At 40.9% G+C, this 23711-nt stretch overlaps 1 protein-coding gene across 5 annotated transcripts in view; it reads right to left on the bottom strand.

Annotated features, from left to right (window-relative positions):
• Positions 1-23711, bottom strand: part of arap2 (ArfGAP with RhoGAP domain, ankyrin repeat and PH domain 2) — a 259679-nt gene that overhangs the window by 45091 nt on the left and 190877 nt on the right. For all 5 annotated transcript variants that reach the window (XM_033609726.2, XM_033609727.2, XM_033609724.2 and 2 more), the window contains exons 18-23: positions 23398-23596; positions 10332-10395; positions 9661-9824; positions 6515-6727; positions 6069-6174; positions 918-1065 (exon numbers count right to left, since the gene is read on the bottom strand). In XM_033609726.2, the coding sequence (XP_033465617.2) occupies positions 918-1065; positions 6069-6174; positions 6515-6727; positions 9661-9824; positions 10332-10395; positions 23398-23596 (894 nt within the window). The remainder of the gene's footprint in view (positions 1-917; positions 1066-6068; positions 6175-6514; positions 6728-9660; positions 9825-10331; positions 10396-23397; positions 23597-23711) is intronic.

The raw sequence follows: 23711 nt of genomic DNA, 5'->3' as shown, positions 1-23711 counted from the left end.
GGAAAACTGCATTCTCCTACTCTGCACCTTGGACATGGACCAATCCTTACAAAGATCTAACATTAGGAACGCTTATATCCATTGATGAGTGGAAGGACATCGTGAAGAATGTGGTGACAGAGACATGTACTTGTTTTTCTTGAGAGGCCACTGTGTTTGAATAGTTGCTGCATTTTAAATGTGTTCTGATTGGCTGCTACCTCGGCCAAAAACTGGTAATTACTGGATAACAGAAACTCTGATCGCTGGATCAAAGGCATGTAGAGTTTGTTCACGGCAGTTTTAGAAAGTGATTCTCAAGATAATTATCACTTCAAACAATAAGAGCATTAAAACTCTATACTATTGCATGCTTTTGTTCTGTATAATGTTCAAAGTGCATCATAAAAATAATTAACAGATGTACTTCAAACATATAATGACAGCTTAAATTAGTTTAATACTACAGCAACAGAACGACCACAGACTGCCCAGTTCGAGGGGGAAAAAAATATCACATTTTTATTTTTTATCGTTAGGTTATGTTTTTCTTTCTGCTATCAAAACAGCTCCTCAGATATGGAACAAACTCAGTCATAAGCCTGGCCTCATTTTGCCTCCAGCGAAAAGTGTCCTGAACAAGACTCTGATGGTAGTTTTTGTTCTAGGTGACCTGTTTTTTCAATATAATCTGTGTTTTCTGGAGACGTGTGCTGAGCACAGTCGGCACAGACTCTGGTTTCCATGTCTGACTAGTTTTCGTGGTTAGTACGTCAGATTAAAACCAATTTTTTTTTTTGACTATATAATAATATTTTTTACTGATTATGTTGCGAGTGTTTATGCAACAGAAATCAGATGCTGTCTAACTCAGTCCCTCACCAGTATCGACACCATCAAAAGGCAAGTAATAAACAAAGAAAGAGTTCTTGACTCACACTGAAGAGTGTAATGTAGTTGCTGATGAGGTCATGGACGACGCTCGTTTCCTGTGGGGTTTGTCCCTGAGTCTGGAACAAGCAGGAGGAGAAGACAGAAGCCAGTTTTTCGCTCGGCATGTGGTTGAGGTGGGAACACTGCTGAATCCTGAATCACAGAGAGAAACGTGGTTAGAATAACCCAAATGTACCTGCACACACACATACACACACACACACACACACACACACACACACACACACACACACACAGAAACAGATCAACACAAAGAGTCCCTTGCTCAATAACGCTCTCATTCTCTCATGCCCACACAAACTGTACACTCAGACACAGAGAGCAGAGCGAAATGTTCGGCCTCGGCCCAAATTCAGCAAAGGGCCAATTAAGTCTTCTCCAAACAATCTACATCATTAACATAATGCAGCTTAATCACGACTCTCCGCGGCGAGTTTCCTAGGGAGCACTTGTGTAATGTGAGTATCAGTGAATGAGACATCAAGACAGCAGAGTGTTGGTATCAAATGGAAGTAGAGGTGGAGAACAGGTTTGTGGTGTGGGGGCAGCCGCAGGACAGGATCCAAGTGGAGATGCTAGCTTTAGCCTCCTTGGCTCTGAGCCCCCTGTGTAAGGCTGACTGAATGATTTATCACTAGAAATGTCTGCACATAAAGCTCACTGTTCACAGCATCCATAAGTGAAAGCAGTGAAATGTAACGATAGAGCAAGGAATCTCTGTCTGTCTGTTCCTCATATATTGTCGCGACTTTGGTGTTTTTCAGGGGCGGATTCAGTGATTTGGAGGGCCCTTGCTTTACTTTTTATGGCGGCAGTAGCTCAGTCCATAGAGACTTGGATTGGGTCCCTGTCCAGACCCAATATGGAGCACAGACTGGTAGCTGGAGAGGTGCCAGTTCACCTCCTGGGCATTGCCAAGGTGGCCTTGAGCAAGGCACCGAACCCCAACTGCTCTGGGCGCCTGTCCAAGGCAGCCCCCTCACTCTGACATCTCTCCATTTAATACATGTCTAGGTCCTGTCTGTGCGTGTGTGTGTTTTTCAGGCCTGTGTGTATATAGCCCTTTTTAAACAGGAATTGTGCAAATTTGCAGGAAAGCCCAATCAGTCTTTTTTCAGCATTGGCAGTATAAAAACAAAATCGGGGAGTGCAGCAAAATGCCGCCTACCTACTTTTGTTCATACAGAATGCACCTTTTTCGGGGCAATGGGGGGCGTGAGCAAGTAACAAAACGTGTAGCTCAGCATGTGACATAAACAGCGACGTGGGAGGGAAGCCGCGGCTGGTCAGTCCTTCTGCGATTCTCTCCTAAGTCGGCCCGTTCCTCACCGTCCCCGTCACCTGACGGTTAATGGCCTCTTCATTTGCGAGGACAAGGAGGGCACGCAATTCCTTGTCTCCCCAGTTGCTCATCTTTACAGTGTCTGTCAGGTTTGCGTTTCCCTCTTGCTACTAGCTGCTCGCTAATTCCTGCTATCGGAAGGCCGCCTCATTCTGTTTAAACTAAAAGGGTTCCACCAATATGACTACCCTACGAGGCGGAAAATTAGGCACTTCGGATCAACTCACCAATCCAGCTCTGTGTGTCTAAATGCTCGCAGCTTGCCGGCAAATCAGCCCAACATTCGCGGAAAATCTGGCAGTGTAAAAGGTACTAATGACAACAGAGTGAAGAAAACTGAATGAAGTATATCCTCTTCTTATTTCTCTAACTGGTAATGTTGCTACTGGCAGTTGGAGGGCCCACTCTCTCTCAAGCAGAGAACGGGCCCTTGCTTTTTATTTGTGAAATAGTCACTAGCAATTGAATGGGTAATATGTATGTTGATGTTGTCCAATGTTTAGTCTGTACTTGACCATGTGACGACACTATACAATAAAAGGTAGCAGTTTCGACGCTAAATCTGGCACTAGGTTCGTCATAACTACCGTATGCCATTGATGTAACCGAAGTGCACATTAAGTAAGCAGTATACCACTCAACTGCATATTTTTTAAGTGCTTTGGGGGTCATTTGTACATTTTTTTGGGGTACAACAAGTTAGAAGAGCAACATGACTCGATATTGTTCAAAACTAAACATTGTAATGAATCTATAGCTATTTGCGCCAAGGTAATAATCCAAATTCCACTTCTGGAACGTAGCAGCGTGCACCGCATATCATGTGGTGAGGAACAACCAATCACAGTTGACAGAAGAAGTTGATTAATTTAGCGCAGGGCTACCCATAGATTTATATCTGTCCCACGGACGATATTTTTGGCCCTTATACACAGTGGAAGAAGATCAGGTCTGCACTCAGAATTTCTGCTAAGCAGGCTTCAATACGGTGCTAGTTATGGTAGCTTAGCAACCTTAGACACAACATGTCTACACACCCTTGAATGTTGGCACAGAGTAGGCACAGAGTAGGCACAAGAGTAGCGCCCAGCACCGGACCTCCCGTTTTCCAGGAGGTTAAAGATGCTGCATGTGTACGACCCCTTAAAATAAACTTGGAATATACCATTTTCCTATAACAAAAGGCTCCCATAGCTTAAAAATATCACTAAAGTATTTACTGTATATCTTGGGCTTTATCTGTGTGTTTGCTAATTGCCTGAGTTTTTAACTGTGATCCATTTGATCTGTCTTACTTGCAAAATGCCGACATTGCTGAAGACAATATGGGATTGATTCGTCAGTCTCAACCTGAGGGGGCTATTGTGTCAGTGATTAAATTAGCTTTGTATAATTTGAAGTATCTGCCACCATATCCACTCCACATACGGCACAGTAACCCTGACGAAATCTGAGAGAGTATCCGACTCGACTGGCCGGAAGAAAGCCACACAATAGAGGGCAGAGTGGGTCATTAGCAGAGCAGAAGGGACAACAGGCTAATCAGCAGGTGACAAATAGCAACCCTAGGGCCACTCAGAGAGCAGGACCTTCGAGTCTCCACACTTGTTACGCCTGTGATGAAGTGAAGCATCTGTAGAGCTACACCTGTTCTATCAGCCACCAGTCCAATCAAAGACACAATGAAGACAAGAGCTATTGAACACTTTGTTGCTATTCTAATGAGTTATAATGCATAATTTGGCAAAAGTAGTTAAGCCTCATTTTCATGTCCCATTAAGTGCCATTAAGATTCTACAACAGCGTCCAGTGGCTGCTCTGCTCAGTCTGGTTATGGACCGTATCACATCCATCCAACAAGAAAACAGAGGGGTAAGATGAGTCACGTTGTGGTGAGGGACCTAATTCAAGTCATAAAATAGATGTGCAAGTGGTGAAAGGAGTACTCAACTCTTCTACTTAAAGTTTCTAGATGATGCTTCTGGACGAAGCGGTCTTGTAAGGACACAGGTAAGGGTTGTGGATAGGTCACAGAAACTTTCCCCGGGAGATGCGTGATCAGAATCTAGTGAACTTTGAGTCATTTTAAGGTACGTCCTCACCATATTCCGTTTCCTAAACCTAACCACAGTAACTTAACTTGCATAAACCTAGCCTCTGTATCTTTACGTTAATAATGTAGCTGCATGTGAAGGACCCAATGTCATTCGTGGGGCACTCGTTCGTAGGAAATCATACGAACCGTTCTATGAGAATACGTTAAGCTTGCCATTTGCAAATGACCTTAACCAACAGCAGATCTATGTTTATTAGTTAAGTTACAGTTAGCTGGCTAACCTTAGCTTTGGTCATAGTTAGCTTGTTGGCTGCCCAGCTACATGTAACTAAGCTAACACATGGTTCTGGTGTTTGTTGTTTCGTGGCTGTTAAAGTAATTTGCAAACAAGCCCCACAACTCTGGACGAATTAGCTGATGTTACCCATTCTAGACAGTATTTTGCTATGTTGGCTAGCAAGCAATTCGTCCACTGTAGTAAGCCAGCTAACGTTAGCTAACATGAGTCGGCTAAAATCACAGTATCACAATGTTTCTGTCGGCATTTCTTCTAGATTTTTTTTTCATCACCTGATAACCATGATATGAATGGAGTGGCATGTAGTTTTGCCATACTTTCAAACATTTTGGTGGCATCTCGGCACACTTAACTCCCAGTTCTGTCAAATACACCGCGCCCAACTTCCCAAAGACTATATGGGTTGTAATGTTAGCTGCTGCTGTGGAAGTGTAAGTTCCACGCTGGGGACAGTTGGGAGAGTCCGCCTTACAACTGCCACATACAGTGACAGGGCTAACTGTTAGCATCACACGGCTAATGTTACCTAGCAGTTATTAATTGGTTAAATGTCAGAGTTTATTGGGACCATATAAAGGTCTGTGTCTGATGTTAGCGGCTGCTGCTGTGTTAGCTCCTGCTAACCAGGCAGATGTTGAACTGACAAGAAGGAGAGCAGCTCCAGAGATGGCAGCAACAGAAAGTTTTCTGATCCAACGGGGTGTTGAGATGGTCCGAAATCAGACCCCAGCCCAAAAAGGATCAAATACAGGCATCATTTGACTGTAGATCGTCCAATACTACTTGGTACTGGTACTTACTTTTCATACTTCAAGGTATCAAGTGCTGAAACTCAGCCCTCGTCCACAGGCTGTTATAGGAAACCGAGAAAGTTGGGGAGGGTCTCAGTTTTTAAGTTACTTTACAATCTGTTCACCAGTTGGCAATTAAAATGATTAATGCATGTATAAAGTTACATACAGAACTTTTGAGTATAAGTATCAGTATAGCAATGATGTTCCATTACAAGGAAAAGTTCTGTGTTTAATAACCCTTTTAAGTGGTACAGAAGTATTATCAGCAAAATGTTCTGCAGTGAAATGTCTCCTATAACTTATACATTATTATATATCACATACTGTTGCATCAACACACAAGCTGTGGTAGCTGGGTGAGTTGTATTTAGATACAGCACACTTGAGTAAATATACTTTCCACTGTCAGGATGTACAGTCAGTGTGCTCTTGTGTGACTTCCTCCTTGTCTGGTGAACTACATTGTTGAATGTTGTTTTGGCATCTTCATGTTCTTTTTTTGAAGTGGACCACGTGCGTCTCCCCTTCAGGATAATAAACTTTATCCTCACAGCGACCTCGACCTTGAAATAGCCTCACTAGTACAAAGCTTTAAATGTGTCTGCAGTTTGAAGAGTGTGTGAGCTTGTGTGTGTGTGTGTGTACCTGTACAGATGTTGGAGCACAGCATCAAGGGTTGACCTGTTTATCTTTGGCAAACTCTCTATGAAAGTGGAGTACTTCTTTACTCTCTGCCTCTCGTCCTTCTCATCTATAAAAACCACACGGATGAGAACTGCAGTGAAAATGCCAAATATAATAAAGGGCAAGCTGAGACGTGACCATGGACACATAAAGGAAATGAGGGTCACAATACACTTTTTAAATTATTGAAGCAAATTAGAACGTTTTATATTTTTTAATCTGCGATGATGAAATTGTGTCTCTTCTGTCCAGAGACCTTGAACATTGTCGTGCTACAAACCAAAATACACGGAGCGAATTACTAGAATATAACCATTCACCACAAGTCGTTTAACAATGGCATATTTTTGCTTATTATGTCTCGCCAATAAACCTGCGCTCCCGCCCCCACCAGGCGCCTCACATACCCAGAGCTGACACCCAGTATGGATACAGCTCCTTGGTCAGCAGTGCATCCTCAGCTTGGGATAAGAAGCTCTTCAGGGTGTCCGTCACATCCTCCAGGTGGTGCTCCTTCTCCCTCAGCTTCACATTGCGAGCATCCCGAGTGAACTCCTCCAGGAGCTGGGACACTCGACCAGGGTCCCCCGGCCTCTGGTAGACCCCCTCCTGGCACAAGCCTGGTTACATAATCAAAAAAAGCACTCGTTCTTGACGTCTGCATAGGTCACTGTCTAATGTGTGGTATCTGCAACAGCAAATGACAGCACATGGATTCCTATGTAACTATATACAATTATAAGGTAATAACCAACCTCCTGGATGATAAACTGTGGGATTTAATAACATTACATAAGCACATTTGAATCAAAATTGCAGGTAGAATAAAATTGCAGCTGCAAGGTATATTAACCTTCTGTACCACTTTACAGTTTCTGTCAGAGTTGACTTTTATGCCAGTCCCTCATTACATTGCATATCACTCATAATGCCACTGTATAAGTGCCCTTGGTGACCTAATTCAAGTCATTCAGTGGCGGAAGAAGTACTCAGATCCTTTGCTTCAGTTAAACTATCTGTACAGCGGTTTAAATTATGTAATTATTAGTAAAAGTCCCACATAACAAAATCTGGAAAACCTCTGATCCTTATTTGAGGCTCACACCTGTATTTTGTTTTTTTCTACAACACGGTTTAATGTTCAAAAACTATTTATTTTCCTTATACCGTCAGTGCTGGAACACCTGTATTCACCCTCTGTCTCAGATGCTCTATTTTAGTTCCTGTCTTTTTAAGCTCCCCTCCTGAAAAAGCCTATCTCTGCATCTCTGCATCGTCAATGAAGCCAGGGAATGACTAACGTAGTACAGCAGCACGTTTTATTGTGAAAAATCACCAATAAGAGCTTCTAAACCGAAAATCATGAGGATCAGACATGTTCCAGTAGGACTATTATCTGAATTTGGGGAGAAATTAACAACATTAGCAACCAAAATTACAGGTTTCCTTAATATTAGCATGTAGCTACAGGTAGCAGTGTACCTGCGGCTGGAGAATGATTGTAATGGAGTAGGATAGCTGTACTTTCTACTGTGAAAAATCACCAATCAAAGTTTCTTCGTCAAAATCTTTGCAACCTGACATGTTCCAGCAGGAATATGATCCAAAATTGGTGAAAAAATTAACAACATCACCAACCAAGATTACATATTTCCTTAATGTTGGCATGTAGCTACATGTAGCAGTGTACGTGCAGCAGGGAAAACGACTCTAACAGAGTATAGTGCTACTTTCTACAATGAAAAATACCCAATAAAAGCTTCTCAACCAAAATCTTCACAGCCAAACCTGTTCCAGTGGGAATATGATAAACAAGATTACATGTTTCCCTGATGTTAGCATGTAGCTACATGTAGCAGTGTACATGAAACCAAGGAATGACTGTAATTGAGAATAGCTACACTTTCTACTGTGAAAAATCACCAGTAAAAGCTTCTATTAAAAATCTACACAACCGTGTACTTGGAGTTTGGGAATGACTGCCTATAGTAGCACTTTCTCCCATTTAAAAAAACACCACAAAAAGTTTGTTAACACAACTGGACATGTTCCAGCAAGAATATGTTTCAAAATCAGGGATGAATTAACATCATCACCAACTAAGATTACATTTGTCCTTATTGTTAGCATGTAGCTACATGTAGCAGTGTACTTGCAGCTGGGAAAAGACTGTAACAGAGTATAGTGGCACTTTCTACAATGAAAAATCCCTAATAAAAGCTTCTAAACCAAAATATGTACAACCAGACATGTTCCGGCTGGAATATGATCCAAAATCTGCCAGAAATAAACATCGGGAAACAAGATTACATGTTTCCCTGACGTTAACATGAGGCTACTTGTGGCAGTGTCATCTTACCTGCAACTGGGGAAAGACTATAATGGATTATAGCTACACTGTCTACTGTGGAAAAAATCACCAATAACAGCTTCTATTCAAAATTCCAGACAGGTGAACAGGAGGAATATGACCCAAAATTGGGAAAAAATTAGTAACATCTGCAACCAAGATTATATGTTTCCTTGATGTAAGCCTGTAGCTACATATAGCAGTGTACTTGCAGCTGGGGAATGACTGTAATGGATTATAGCTACATTTACTACTGTGATAAAATCACCAATAAAAGCTTCTATTCAAAGATCTTCGAAATCGGACATGCTCCAGGAGGAATATGATCCTAAATCGGGAAATAATTAATAACATCTGCAACCAAGATTACAGGTCTCCTCGACATTAGCATGTAGCTACATGTAGCACTTTTAGTAGCGTGCCTAGAGCAGATGATCATATAAAGAAATCTGTCACAAGCTGATGTGAGCTTGTATTGAAAGCAGTAAAAAACATTGTACGAGTTTGAAGCCTGAGGATTTGCTCACAGGAATTTCTTTTACATACGTTTCCCTCATTATTTGAAACTTTGGCCACATCTAATATGAACATCTAACATTGTAACATTATATAACTGACAGAAAATAAGGAAAAGCATGGCAGATACCCTTTGAAGTATCTGGTTTTGCAAACGTCCCCTATGATTAATTTATTACTATGTATAGCACCTAGTATATTATTAGATAAATAATGCTGTTGCATCAACACATAAGCAGAGCTTTACTATCGGTGTTTGGTCTACTTTTTTTATCTCAAGATAAATCTGAGGGGTTATGAGACGATAAATGGAGAGAAAAAGTTCTACATTGCATCCCATTTAAAAAGCTACCATACAAGTATTAGTACCCTTTTGAATTTATCATGCATTGAGCGCTGTGTAATACAGATTTCATGTGTTTATATTTGGCAAATAATTTTGTATCCTGCAGTAATGTTGCAGTGAAAAGTTGGACTACATACTCTGCATTTCTGAAAAACAATATGGTGAAACAGAGAGATGGGGTAATGCCACAACATTATGCTAGACAACATTAGAAAGCATGAAATTCTCATCACGATGCAGCATACTGAATGAATCAGGTCCTCGAGGGGAAATCATAATAATGATCATGCAAAAATATTTTTTAAAACTTTTTCTCTCCTCGTAAGCACAATGTAGCTCACCATATTGGGTGACAAAAGCAATACAACTGTCGACTATAATGGGGACACCATTTTTAGTCAGCTGTTGGTCGCTGAGCGCCTTGCCATCTGTGCCGGCAGCCAGTGTGATGGCAGAGCGCCACAGTGCAAAGTCCATCTTGTTGAAGCCGTGGATGTAAACTGTTCTATTAAAGAGAGAGATATAACAAAGAAGGAGTCATTCATTAATGAAGCACACCATGATATAATTTGCAGTAACAATATGGTGTTTCAGATTTCAAGATGTTTAAGTTGTTCATATATTTGGAAAAGCACTGCTTAGTCATTAAATAAACAACCGACAAGATTAAAGGAATCCAAAAGCGCTTCGGCAGAACACACATTCATAAACAACCACCCGTTTTCCCACGAGGTTTCATCAAAAACACACAAACGAAGAGCAATTAACGGAAAGTCTCGTTGGATTACTCTAAAAGGGAGACTGTTGGCTTGTGTTACGTGCCGTCTCACCTTCTGTGTAACTGAAGCAGGCAGTCGAGCGAGACTTTGATTACCGCGGATGGTTACAGTAGGTAAAGTGCATTCGGACTAACAAGACAAAGGCAAAATCAAAGCGTTGCATAATGTATCATGTTGTCCTACTGCAAACACGTTGCCAATTAGCACTTTTTGTTTCCCAGAGTCTGACATACCTTCCTCCCTCCACCATCAGCAAGACTTGGATCTTGTCTTCACCCTCCGTATGTGTGGAGACAGCTGTGGGAAGAAAGAAAAGGGGCAACAAGTTGAAGGAAATGCAGCCTCCAAAACTGAGTACATTCAAAGAGCAACGCGTTCTGCGCTAATGCAAAGTAATGTGTTTAGGTCTGACATTTGCAAAAGCACGAGCGCTTAGAAGCTTTCGCCATGAAACTTGAAAATGCATTCATTACCTGTCACTGAGAGGTCTCCGTTCTCTTAAGTATTCATTTACTTTTTAAGTCAATCACTGCAAATAATACACCGCACAATATGTCTAGACATATCTGGCGAGTCCAATGTGCAGACATATAGTGGAAAGAAAAGAGACGGAACAGTGCTGTAGTCGAATGGCAAATGCATCCAGTTGGAGTTAACAGCATTTCTTTGTTGTAGTGGGAAACGTGGGCACGACTGGAGGTGGTATAAACAAGAGTGGGAAGTGGCGTATAAATACAAGTGTCAATGGTCATCAAGCTTTACATAAAGTTGGTCGCAATGAGACCAAACAAGACCGCACTGAGGGGAGCATTTAACACACAGACACAGAGTCCCTGCTGTTCTTCATCTGTACAATCAAACTTTTAAAGTAACAGTGCAAGGATACAGAAAGACTGGGCCAAGGGACTCAAAAGCTCTGCCATAATCTCTTCTCTGGGTTCAAACAGCAGCTTGGATCATGGCAACAATCACACACGCAACAGAAAAAGTACCAAAAAAAAAAAAAAAGATATGAGGCTTTGCAGTTGAGTCACAAATCTCCAAGCAACAACATCTGGCACTTTCATCTCACTCAAGTTCACACTGGTTGTGCTCAAAAGAAACGAGCAAAAAGAGAACAGCCTGGACTTTGCCTGAATGAAAACTTCACGTTTTGAGATTAATAGAGCTACTGTACGTAGCGACCTGCACGGTAAGCAATTACTAAATAAGGCATGTTTTTTTTGGACAAAAGGGCAAATACACATGCACAAAAAAAGAAACAAAAGCAACTTCTAACATCTGGCTTGTTAATTCAATAGGAAATGCTTCAATCAGCATTCACACCCTGGCTCTGATCGGCATTGATGGAAACACCCAAGTGAACGTGCTAATTTTAGCCCCTTTACCGGCAAGATGCAATGACGTGCAGCTACAAAATACCCTCCATCTCCGCCAAAGCAGCAGTCAAACATCGATCCAAATTAGTCTGCACCTTTGAAAGACAGATAAGTACACAGCTCTGGTCCACTGACAATGGGAAAGGAGTCTGTGGCCTATTTTTGGCAGGTTTACCTGTGTTAAAAAACACCGACGTACGTGCGGCAATTTTGGTGGAAAAGGGTATTATTTGCTTTATTACCAACAGTTAGAAGAGAAGACAATCTAACTCCTATGTCAGTATGGCTAACACTCTTGACACTCTGTCTGGGGAGATGGAGTGAATGTGTGATTATTTTAACCATTAGTTAACTGATTTAGAAATAGAGCGCTCTGTTACTTCGAACAATAGCGCTCTCATTTTACTGTAGAGTCAGACTGGATTTACAAACAAACCCCACGTTTGTTTATTCCAGACACATACCAAAGTGTAAAAATGACATGTTGTGGTTTAACTATGCTAACTGGCTGCTATCTACTTTATATTGTGTTAGTTTAATCCAGACCAGTGGTTTAAGCTAAGCTAACTTATAATGTTTATTAAAAAAAAAAGTATAAAAACAGTTATAAAAGATCTAAAAAAAAAAACATGTTGTGGTTTAAGCTATGCTAACTCATCATGTTAGTATAAAAATGAAAGTATAAAAACAGAGAAAGTGTAAAAAAAAATGACACACTGTGGTTTAAGGTATGCTAACTGGATGCTAGCTACATTAGATCTTGTTTGTTTAATCCATACAAAAACCAAAGCTAATTTATCATGTTTATTAAAAAAAAAGTATAAAAACAGTTATAAAAGATGTTTAAAAAACAACGCGTTGTGGTTTAAGCTATGCTAACTCATCATGTTTGTGTAAAAATGAAAGTATAAAATCAGATAAAGTGTAAAAAATGACACACTGTGGTTTAAGCTATGCTAACTCGCTGCTAGCTACATTAGATCTTGTTTGTTTAATCCATACAAAAACCAAAGAGTAAAAACGACATTTTGTGGTTTGAGCTAAGCTAACTGGCTGAGCTAGGTTATGCCATATTTGTGTCACCCATACAAATAAATGAATAAATAAATGTTGTGTTGTGGTTTAACTATGCTAACTGGCTGCTATCTACTTTATATTGTGTTAGTTTAATCCAGACCAAAAAACAAAATATAAAAATTAAAAGTTGTGGTTTAAGTTAAGCTAATTTATCATGTTTATTAAAAAAAGTATAAAAACTGTTATAAAACATGTTTAAAAAATGACAGGTTGTGGTTTAAGCTTTGCTAACTCATCATATTTATATAAAAATGAAAGTATTAAAACAGAGAAAGTGTAAAAAAATACAACACACTGTGGTTTAAGGTATGCTAACTGGCTACTAGCTACATTAAATCTTGTTTATTAAATCCATACAGAGACCAAAGTGTAAAAACGACATTTTGTGGCTTAAGCTAAGCTAACTGGCTGAGCTAGGTTATGTCAAATTTGAGTAAGCCTTATAAAAAAAAAAATGGAAATAAATAAATAAAAAACAAAAACCTACAAAAAAAGCCACATTGTAGTTTAAGCCCTACTAACTAGCTGCTTCCAACTCTACATAATGTTAGTTTAATCCAGGTAAAAACCAGAATGCAAGATCAACACGTTGTGGTTTAAGCTACGCTAACTCATTGTGTCTGTATAAAAAACTAAAGTATAAAAACAACATATAAAAAAGAATGGTGTAAAAATGACACACTGTGGTAAGTGATAAGTGATAAGTGATAAGCTAACTAGCTCCTAGCTACATCAGATCCTGTTTGTTCAAACGATACAAAAAACAAACTGTAAAAACGACACGTTGTGGTTTAAGCTAACGGCTGCATGCAGTAGCTTCATACCATAGACATGAGAGTGGTGTCGAACATCTTATCAAGGTCAACTCCTGAGAAGATAGAAATCATTTCCCAAAAGGTTGAACTACTCTTTAATCCCAGAATTGCCTGATTCTAAAAATTCAATGACCCCAGGAACTTGGGTTAACCTCCACATTTAGCCTCAAATTGTGGCAGTTGTAATCCCATAAAAATGTATCCGATCTATGGACAGTAAGTTCTGTGTACTGTATCTTCAATGGATAATTTCATAGTAATCACATTACAAAGAAGAACAACTGCCGCTTTCTATACCCTCCACCAAATACCACAATCTCAGCATCTCCATCTGCATCTGAACAGTTATCGGCTCTGACAAGAAACTTAATTTAGTTTAATTAAATAAAAGAGAACTGGTAAAAAAACACTACATACAACAGTATTATTTTGACTAACACGTCCTTTGTATGTTGAGTGAAAAAGCAAAAACAATTAATCCCCAAAAGTCTCTCTTAACGACTAATTTGCTTTTTATTTTCTCTGGCAGATTTTCAAGGGCACTGTTTTCTCATTCAGATTCACACACCAAGAGAAGAAAGCAGAGAACTTCAGAGATTGATATTGACTTGAGAGAGGTTTATTAACAGTGTTATCAGGTAAATGCAAAACACTTGTCATTGTTGTTTGAACAAACACACAGCAATCCTCTTTTATCCATCTAACAGCTCAGTGGGAAATTTTTTATTACTCAATATGTTTGGGTGATAAGGAACTAAGTCTGTGGCCTTGTTCTCGACATAATTTGTGCTGGCGTCCTGTAAGAGATTTACATGCCTTTTTTTTTACCCTTTAAAATCAGGGTGACGTCGGGTGCTGCTGCACATTTCAAGTCTGAGCATTAAGTGTTTCTTTTTTGAAAGTATTATATGATAACTTTATATTATTACATATTTACAGAGACCTGGTTTTAATTGCTATGGCGGAATTGTGAGCACAGCCCAGTCGCCAGAAGAACATGTTGTGCCAACTGTGCCACCAAAACCGCCATTTTCATTGGTAATTTTTTTAGCACGACAACGGCAGCATGTCCAGAGGCAAAGGTGTCACTACAACCAGATGGTTTTATTTAGTGAGACATTGGTAGCATTGCCAGCCACAGTCATGCCACCACAACCGGCTGTTTTTAGCATTACATTAGCAGCATTTCCAGCCGTCATCATGTCACCAAAACTAGGTGTTTTATAGCAGTAAATGAGCGGCATTTTCAATGACGCTTGTGCCACCATAACTTGGTAGTTCTTAGCAAGACACTGGCAACATAGCCAGTCATGACTGGGCCACAAAACCACCTTTTTCAGTGGTAACTGTGCCACAAAGACTGGGTGTTTATAACATGGCAATGGCAGCATTTCCAGTTGCAAATATGCTACTAAAAAATTTTTTTTCAGAGAGACATTGGCAGCATTTCCAGCCATGATTATGCCACCAAAACCAAGTGTTTATAGCAAGGCATCAGCTGCATTTCTAGTAGCAAGTGTGCCACCATTACCTGGTGGTTTATAGTGAGACAATGGCAGCATTTCCAGCCATGATTGTGCCACCAAAACCAGTTTTTTTGTTTTAGCAAGAAATCAGCTGCATTTCCAGTGGTGATTGTGCCACCATAACCTGGTGGTTTATAGTGGCACAGTCATGGCTGCATTTCCAGCCATGACTGTGCCACCAAAACCAGGTATTTTTCAGCAAGAATCACCAGCATTTCCAGTGACAATAGTGCCACTGTAACTTGGTGTTGTTTAGCAAGACATAGGCAGCATTTTCAGCCATGACTGTCGCCCAATAACCAGGTGTTTTTTTTTAGCATGAAATCAGCAGAATTTCCAGTTGCAATTGTGCCACAATGACATGGTCTTTTAATCAAGACAGTGGCAGCATTTTCAGCCATGATGATGTCACTGAAACCAGGTGTTTTTTGTTTTTTTTTGCAAGAAATCAGCTGCATTTCCAGTGGTGATTGTGCCACCATAACCTGGTGGTTTATAGTGGGACAATGGCCGCATTTCCAGCCATGATTGTGCCACCAAAACCAAGTGTTTGTGGCAAAACATCAGTGGCATTTCTAGTGGCAATTGTCCCATGGTAACTGGATGTTTTTAGCAAGACACAGGTGGCACATTTAGCCATGACTGTGCCACCAAAACCAGGTGTTTTATAGCAATACATCAGCAATAGTTCCATCAGCTGAATTTCTAGTGGCAATTGTGCCATCATAAACTGGTGTTTTTGGGGTGACAGTGGCAGCATTTCCAGCCATGATTATGCCACCAAAACCAGGTATTTTTCAGCATGAATCACCAGTATTTCCAGTGACAATAGTGCCACTGTAACTGGGTGTTGTTTAGCAAGACATAGGCAGCATTTTCAGCCATGATTGTGCCGCCATAACCAGGTGTTTTTTAGCATGATATCAGCAGAATTTCCAGTTGCAATTGTGCCACAATGACATTGTCTTTTAAGCAAGACAGTGGCAGCATTTCCAGCCATGACTATGTAATCGAAACCACATGTTTTTCTTTTGTTTTTTTTTAGCAAGAAATCAGCTGCATTTCCAGTGGTGATTGTGCCAAAATAACCTGGTGGTTTCTAGCAAGACACTGGTGGCATTTCCAGCCATGATTGTGCCACCAAAACCAGATGTTTTTTTGCAGTATTAGTGGCATTTCCCATGGCAATTGTCCCATGGTAACTGGATGTTTTTAGCAAGACACAGGTGGCATTTTTAGCCATGATTGTGCCACCAAAACCAGGTGTTTTATAGCAATACATCAGCAAAGGTTACAGCCGTGAGTGTTTTCGAAATTAAATCAGCTGAATTTCTAGTGGCAATTGTGCCATCATAAACTGGTGTTTTTGGGGTGACATTGGCAGCATTTCCAGCCATGACTGTCCCACCATAACCAGGTATTTTTTTTAGCATGATATCAGCAGAATTTCCAGTTGCAATTGTGCCACAATGACCTGGTCTTTCAAGCAAGACAGCTATGATTATGTCACCGAAACTAGGTGGTGTTTTTTGTTTTTTTTTTGTTTTTTTTTTTTAGTAAGAAATCAGCTGCATTTCCAGTGGTGATTGTGCCAAAATAACCTGGTGGTTTTTAGCAAGACACTGGTGGCATTTCCAGCCATGATTATGTCACCAAAACCAGATGTTTTTTGCAAGATTAGTGGCATTTCCAGAGGCAGTTGTCCCATGGTAACTGGATGTTTTTTAGCAAGACACAGGTGGCATTTTTAGCCACCAAAACCAGGTTTTTTATAGCAGTACATCAGCAAAAGTTACAGCCATGAGTGTGCCACCATAACCATTTTTTTTCTAAATGAAATCAGCTGAATTTCTAGTGGCAATTGTGCCATCATAATCTTGTGTTTTTGGGGGTGACATTGGCAGCATTTCCAGCCTTGATTATGCCACCAAAACCAGGTGTTTTTTTTTAGCAAGATTAGTGGTATTTCCAGTGGCGATTGTCCCACAGTAGCTGAGTGTTTTTAGCAACACAAAGGTGGCATTTTTAGCCATGACTGTGCCACCAAAATCAGGTGTTTTTAGCGAGATATCAGCAGCATTTCCAGCCATGATTGTGCCACCAAAACCAGGTGTTTTTTAGCAAGATTAGTGGCATTTCCAGTGGCAATCGTCCCACAGTAGCTGGGTGTTTTGGGCAAAACAAAGGTGGCATTTCCAGCCATGATTGTGTCACCCAAACAAAGTATTTTTAGCCAAAACATGATCTTTTCCATACTTTAACCAAGTGTTTTTTGGTCCCTATACATAACATTAAACATTGTAAACCTCACCATAAACCATAAACGTTAACCACAGCGCTGTTTAAATGTAAAGTTTCAATATATCCTCCACATTATAAGGTACGAATATTTCTTATCTGTGGTTTGCAGAAACTTTCAATGTCGACATTTACTCTGGCACTTGCATTTCTTATCACTATAAAGCTGACATATATGTTGATACTGATCTATCTGTTTAAGGTTAATATCGTCCAGTTGTTACATTTGTGTCACACAAACAAACACCTTGAATGTACCTTTGAATTGTAGATCCAGCTGGTTTGCAACCTTGTTTACTAGCTAGCGATATTCTTCTTCCCTAACGTACATGAAGGTGCACAAGACAAAACTAAATGGGGGTAGTTGACTTGGTGAAGGTCCGACATAATTGAGGCTTCTTGAAAGGAGTTGGAGAATTCATTGATGTCATCGTTTTCAAAATCATGCTCCTTCGTAGCTACTCTGGATTGGTTTTATTAACTTTAAATGTGTGTACTCGCATTAAGTAGAAAAATATGAGTCTGATCAGAATTGGGTATTAGCAGTTACTCAGTAAAAAGTCAACTCTCAAATACACATAAATCCTCACTAACAGTTTAGCTGTGACTGCTCTACATCTTTAAAGGGATTTTACATCTAATTATACCTTTAAATGAACCTCAGTGTGGACACTGCTGCTAAATATGCTGGACTGCAGTCTTGTGCTGATGCCTATCTTAATTTTTAGATGATTGAGCAGAGGATTGGATTAACATTTTTTTTCTCTATTTAGCCACAGCCTTAAGAGAAATCCAGAGAGAAAATTGCACCGAGCGAGTTCAAAGTTAATGTGCTTATCTTGTTTTAAAGAGCGTTCATTTCAGAAAGTTCTGGGTGGAAAGGCTGATTTGTGCACTGTGACAGGTTAATGATTATCAGACTGTATCTGTCATTTCCCCCTCATTTTCACTTTGGCTCTGGTTATTTGTGCGGCAGACATCTTGACACGAGACATCAGAAAAAGATCAATCCCCTCTCAAGTACACAGCTGAGCCCCTGAGAAGCCATTTTAAGAGGCAGTGCACTCTTATTTGGGGGCAAGATGCTTTTTTTGTTTGTTTTTTTGACTTGTGAATTTATTACTTTTTTTCAAACACAAAGTTACAAAGTGCTTCACAGCCATGACAAATTAATAATGAACTATTACAGGGATCAATAAAATGATTGGAGGGATACGCCAAAGACAATAAAAGCTGTCCTATTAATAGGGTTGAGAAAAAAGAATAAACGACAGACAGTTAAAGGGGAACTAATGTTTTTTTTCAACCTGGGCCCTATTTTACTATCTACTTTTGTCTAAATGAGTGATAGGATGTTCAATATTTGACATTTCTCCAGTATGAAGCTAGGGCTGACCTGCCTGTTTGGAGTAGTCATGGCTGAATTTTTACCCAATTTTGACCAACTGGATCTGGATGAGCCATTTGAATTTGATGACCACCCGTATTTATTTGAACATGGAGTACACGGATGTAGAGCTCGTTGAAACTGACGAGGAGAGAGAGGGAGCAGCAACAGGCAGAGGAACATGTCCAAATCCAGCTAAAGGTAAACACATACGTTCATTTCTCCTTTCCGTTATGTTGTCGGATAATTATACTAACAATCCGAGCCTACCTGTGTGAAAAAAATGCACTTTTAGTGGACGTATTTTGACGTTGTTTGAGGCTGTTTGAGCATGCTCACGGGCTGCAGGCAGGTCAGCCCTAGCTTCGTACTGGAGAAATGTCAAGTACTGAACATCCTATCACTCATTTAGACAAAAGCAGATTGGAAAATAGGGCCCAGGTTGAAAAAAACATTAGTTCCCCTTTAAATGTTCTGTATGTAGCGTTTTACAATTATAAATCGTTTTTTATTGCCAATGAGTGAACAGTTTGTAACGTAATTTAAAAACTGACTTTCCCAGATTTTCTCGGTTGCCTGTAGCAGCCTGCGGACTGACTTTAATGTAAAGAAATCAGGCTGATTGATGTTATACCTATTCCTGAGTGCCTTGCCTCTCTTCAGCTCTGCTACAATGCTAACAGTATCTAACAGTAGCCTACGTTAGCTACGAAGTAGAGTCTTCTAATGACTACAACCCAGCACATGCCCTGTTTCCATCAAACATTTTGCAGCGGTGGCCCTGCAGAGACCTTCACTTAGCACCCAGAAGCAACTTGAATTCAGCAAAAGCAAGACAGTGCCAGAACAGTGTGCCAGAACGCCGAGGTTCTGATCCCAGACCACCCAGAGTCACTGGCCCCTTGCCTGTGTGAACCCTGGGGTTTATACAAGTGGAGGTTTTTTCTGGAGGCTGACATGGAAGTTAGCATCACCCTAGTTCCCTCGTCAAAAAGCGTTCTTGAAGAGGTGGTCTCGGTCCGGTTACAAACAAACTCTGGTGCAGTTCGTTTCAACCTCGATCTGAAGCAACTGCAGTCACATGACACATTGTTTGGGTTAAACATGAGCATGTTACAGTCCTGGAGGATTATTAATGTGCACCTCCTCCTGTACTGCCTTAATATGCACATTCAGCACATCCAATGCATCAAAACATTGTTTTCTAGTTGGAGCCGCGCCTTGTTTTCAAACTGTATGGTTTGACTAAAATGAACAATGACAGCAATATAGTCCACGATGAGCAGCGCTAAAATCAACCTGCGTAGTTGTCCTTCCATTGTGACATTAGAAAGTGTCACATTTATCTTGCAAGTGTACTCTTCTTCAACGTTTGCTTTACTTCCTGGATTTTTCCCACATGGAAATTCTGACCAATCAAGAGCAGCTTTCTCACACAAGGCATTTGATCTGGTCCGCTTGTAAATGCTGCCGTGAGAACACAAACCAACTCTAGACAATTATACAGCTTTGTGACAAAATTAGTCCCTGATTCGGACCAGAGGAGACGACTTTAGGTCTGAAAGCAGCCTGAAATACGACTGAGCCATGAGCGAGCACTTGGGTATCAGCTACCGAGTACAAGCGACAAGAGGCTGACTGCAGTTCACTTAAAGACCTCAGAGATGGGTGTTGATAATGACAAGTATTTTCTAAAAGTCACATACAGAACCATTAAGGATTAAAAGAATAAAAGCCTCAGATTAGAGCATTCACTTTACCTCCAGTATGAAAACCCTTTCATAGGTTCTGAGAAGAGATACAGAAAAAGATAATAACTTTGCCAGCCTGAAGTCAAACACCCAGGAACAGACTGCAGCACACTTGCAAATAACTCCCGATGCATTCTGAAGCGCTGCATGTTGGAAACATGTAGTGATTTTAATTGAAAAGTGTATTTATTAAATCCCTCACGGCTACACAGGGACACCTTTCATGCGGTGGTGTCACTGCGGAGAAAATAACAGTTAATCCCATGTCACAGACTGTGATTCCTAAAGGGATCCTTTCAGTGCTCCAGAACCTACCATCCCCCCGACAAAACACAGTCCCTTCTGGCGCTAACAGCTCCTCGGCTGTGACAAATATGGTTTGAGAAAGCCGGGAATAAAAATGAGCACCGCTGCAGTTCTTTATCCCGCCCAAGGTGAGAAGACGGGGCGGCACTTTGCGCGATTTGATCCACGTCGAGCTGTAAATGGATTAAAAAGATCCATTGATTCTCCCCTCCTTCTGTTCGCACATCACACTGGCGCAATTGATCAATCTGCAAAAGTACATGTGAACTTTTGAGCCTTGCACCGTGACTGGCAGCTTCCCTCCGCTGAGTATCTTTTAAATGAGTCGTGTTTGCCAGCAGTGTGGAGAAATTGGCAAAATGAATGTTGGTGGGCAGTGGAAAGAATGCTGCCATCACACTGTGAATATTATTATGCTGAGAGCAAACAAATGTCACATGGCTCTTTCTGAAATCGTGTTTTCATACCACATTGTGTGAGAACAGCTCAGGAGAATATAAATTCTGCTTTGGCTGATGCTCGACGTCGTTATATTGACCTATCCTGACCTCATAGTAACTGAACACTTATGTGGCGTCCTCTCACTCTCCTCCAGTCCCCTCAGAGGATGTTGTTTTATAATGGAAGACTAAGCTGGCCAATTAGAGCAGAGATCCAACAGAAATGTGTAATGGTGCTTGAAGCCGAAATGTCTTCTGACACTGGTTGCTTACATGCCTCCATCTCACATCATTAAGTAGTTATAAATGCAAGTAGGAGGAAGACGTTATGGATTGGTGGCTTTTTAGAAAATTACACAGTATATCAAAGTGGTGAAAGTGAATTTTAAAAAGCAAGAATGTCAGAAATTGACCATTGACGACATCAACCATATACAGATGTGGTCATTTTAGGCAGTGAGGTTTTAAAACTAGATTTATTGCGTATTTAAAGCTCCACTGAAGCTGTTTAACCAGGGACTGTTTGCTCATGTAAACTGTGACAATCTGGGACGGAGCTGAGATACATGCATTGAACAGAAATGAGTTTAAAATGGATTTAAGGTGTTTTTTAGGTATATACTCATCGGCCTTTTACTGCTTTTACTGCCTTTAAAGGCCCAGTGTGCAGCATTTAGGGAGATATATTGGCAGAATTCGTCAAGTCCGTCTTGTTTTATGGGGCAGAAACATGGAGAACCACAAAAGTCACCACCAACAAACTGCAAGCCTTTCCAAACAGATGCTTAAGACACATCCTGGGAATACACTGGCCAAAAAGAATAACAAATGAAGACCTTTGGCGAACCTCACAACAAGAACCACTTGAAGCACAAGTCGAACGCAGGAAATGGGGCTGGAGTGGGCACACCTTGAGGAAACCTCCCTCCAACACGACCAGACAGTCCTTATCCTGGAACCCACATGGGAAAAGAAAGCCAGGAAGACCAAAGAACACGTGGAGAAGGTCTGTCAAGGCAGAACTCAAGGAATCAAGAACATCCTGGAAGGAACCAGCTGGAGAAAGTTCGTGGACGGCCTATGCTCCTCAAGGAGCAAAAGAGTTTCAGTCAAGTAAGTCATTGACAGAATTGGAATATGGTACAAAAATTATTGTGTTTTCAGTACATCGGAATGAGCTGTTCATATCTACACAGGGAGCTGGACCTTGTCTGCGAAGTCTGCCACATTGTACCAACATGTTTCTTCAGTAGCCCAGAACGGACAAACCAAACACTGGCTCTACATAGGGACATCGATCTACAAAAACAGACTTGATAGGACAATCTTACGAACATTTTGGAGACGGGAAATTGGCAAAGCAGATGGTGATTGTAGAAGCAGTCGAATATTTTTTGGCGCACGTCATTTTTGGCTTTTGTCCATACGTACATTTTGAGTATGGATCCTACGCACTGTTTTATGAATGAGATTCCAGGTCCATTTGTTTTGGAGAGGAAGAGACCTCTGCAGATAATTCGGCTCCTGGTATAAACCTCCCAAATGCCTGGATCTTAAGTTATCGAAGAAAAAAGTTGAGCACACATTAGAAGGTGCTGGGATAACAAACGGAGCAACACTGATTTGTAACATGAAACTACTTTATTCAGTGTTTTTTACCAGTTTTATTCGCCTCGTCTGTTTGTTCTGGAGTGGAAGATACCTCTGTGGACAAATCGGCTCCTGATAAAACCTCCTGAACAATGAGCACTGAAGGAATCAATCTGCAGTCTTCACCACTTGATGCCACTACATCCTACACACTGTTCCGTTAACGTTAGTGAACTTGAACACCTGAATTTGCACCCCTGACCCTCTGTAAACTATCTTGACAGTGCTGACCTTTGAGAAGATAGAGAAACTTGAAGGGTTAAAAATGGAGGAGGCTATGTAAGGTATGTAAGGGTGCTTTCACACCTGCCCTGTTTGGTTCAGTTCAATCAAACTCAAGTTCGTTTGCCCCCTCAGTGCGGTTCGTTCGGGCAGGTGTGAACACAGCAATCACACTCAGGTGTGCACCAAAACAACCGGACCAAGACCTTCTTGAAGAGGTGGTCTCAGTCCGGTTACAAACTAACTCTGGTGCGGTTCGTTTGTGGTGAGAAGGTGTAGGTGAAACTCTAGGCAATAATACAACTTCGTGACGAAATGAGTCCCTGATTCAGACCAAAGCAAGACAACTCTAGGTCTGAAAGCACCCTAACTTACCTGCATATTTTACCTGTTAACGAGTGCTGCGAGACATGGTGAGAGATATAAATGCAAAAAGCAGCATCCTTACTGAGCTCGTGCAGCTGTTTGAGTTGAAGGACTTGCTCCTCTCCCTCCTCGTCTCCTGGGCTGAAGTACAGGGCAGAGCCTTCCAGCATAAACCAGCCCACCCTCCAGTGGTACAGGTCATGGCCCTCTTTGTAGTGCAGTCTGCCAATCAGCTCGCCGTCTCTCTGCACCAGTCCCTCGACTTTAGATGGGACGAAGCACTGCGAATTGAGAACTTTCACATTAAACACCTTGAAACTTTTTTAACTGTGGCGTTTCACGACAAAAAAAAATAACAGGTGCTTCTTCTTTTTTTTGCATGGATAAACCTTCGCT

This window comes from Epinephelus lanceolatus, chromosome 22, assembly GCF_041903045.1.
Source record: "Epinephelus lanceolatus isolate andai-2023 chromosome 22, ASM4190304v1, whole genome shotgun sequence".
Taxonomy (NCBI): domain Eukaryota; kingdom Metazoa; phylum Chordata; class Actinopteri; order Perciformes; family Serranidae; genus Epinephelus; species Epinephelus lanceolatus.
This window is presented reverse-complemented; position numbering and strand designations above follow the sequence as displayed.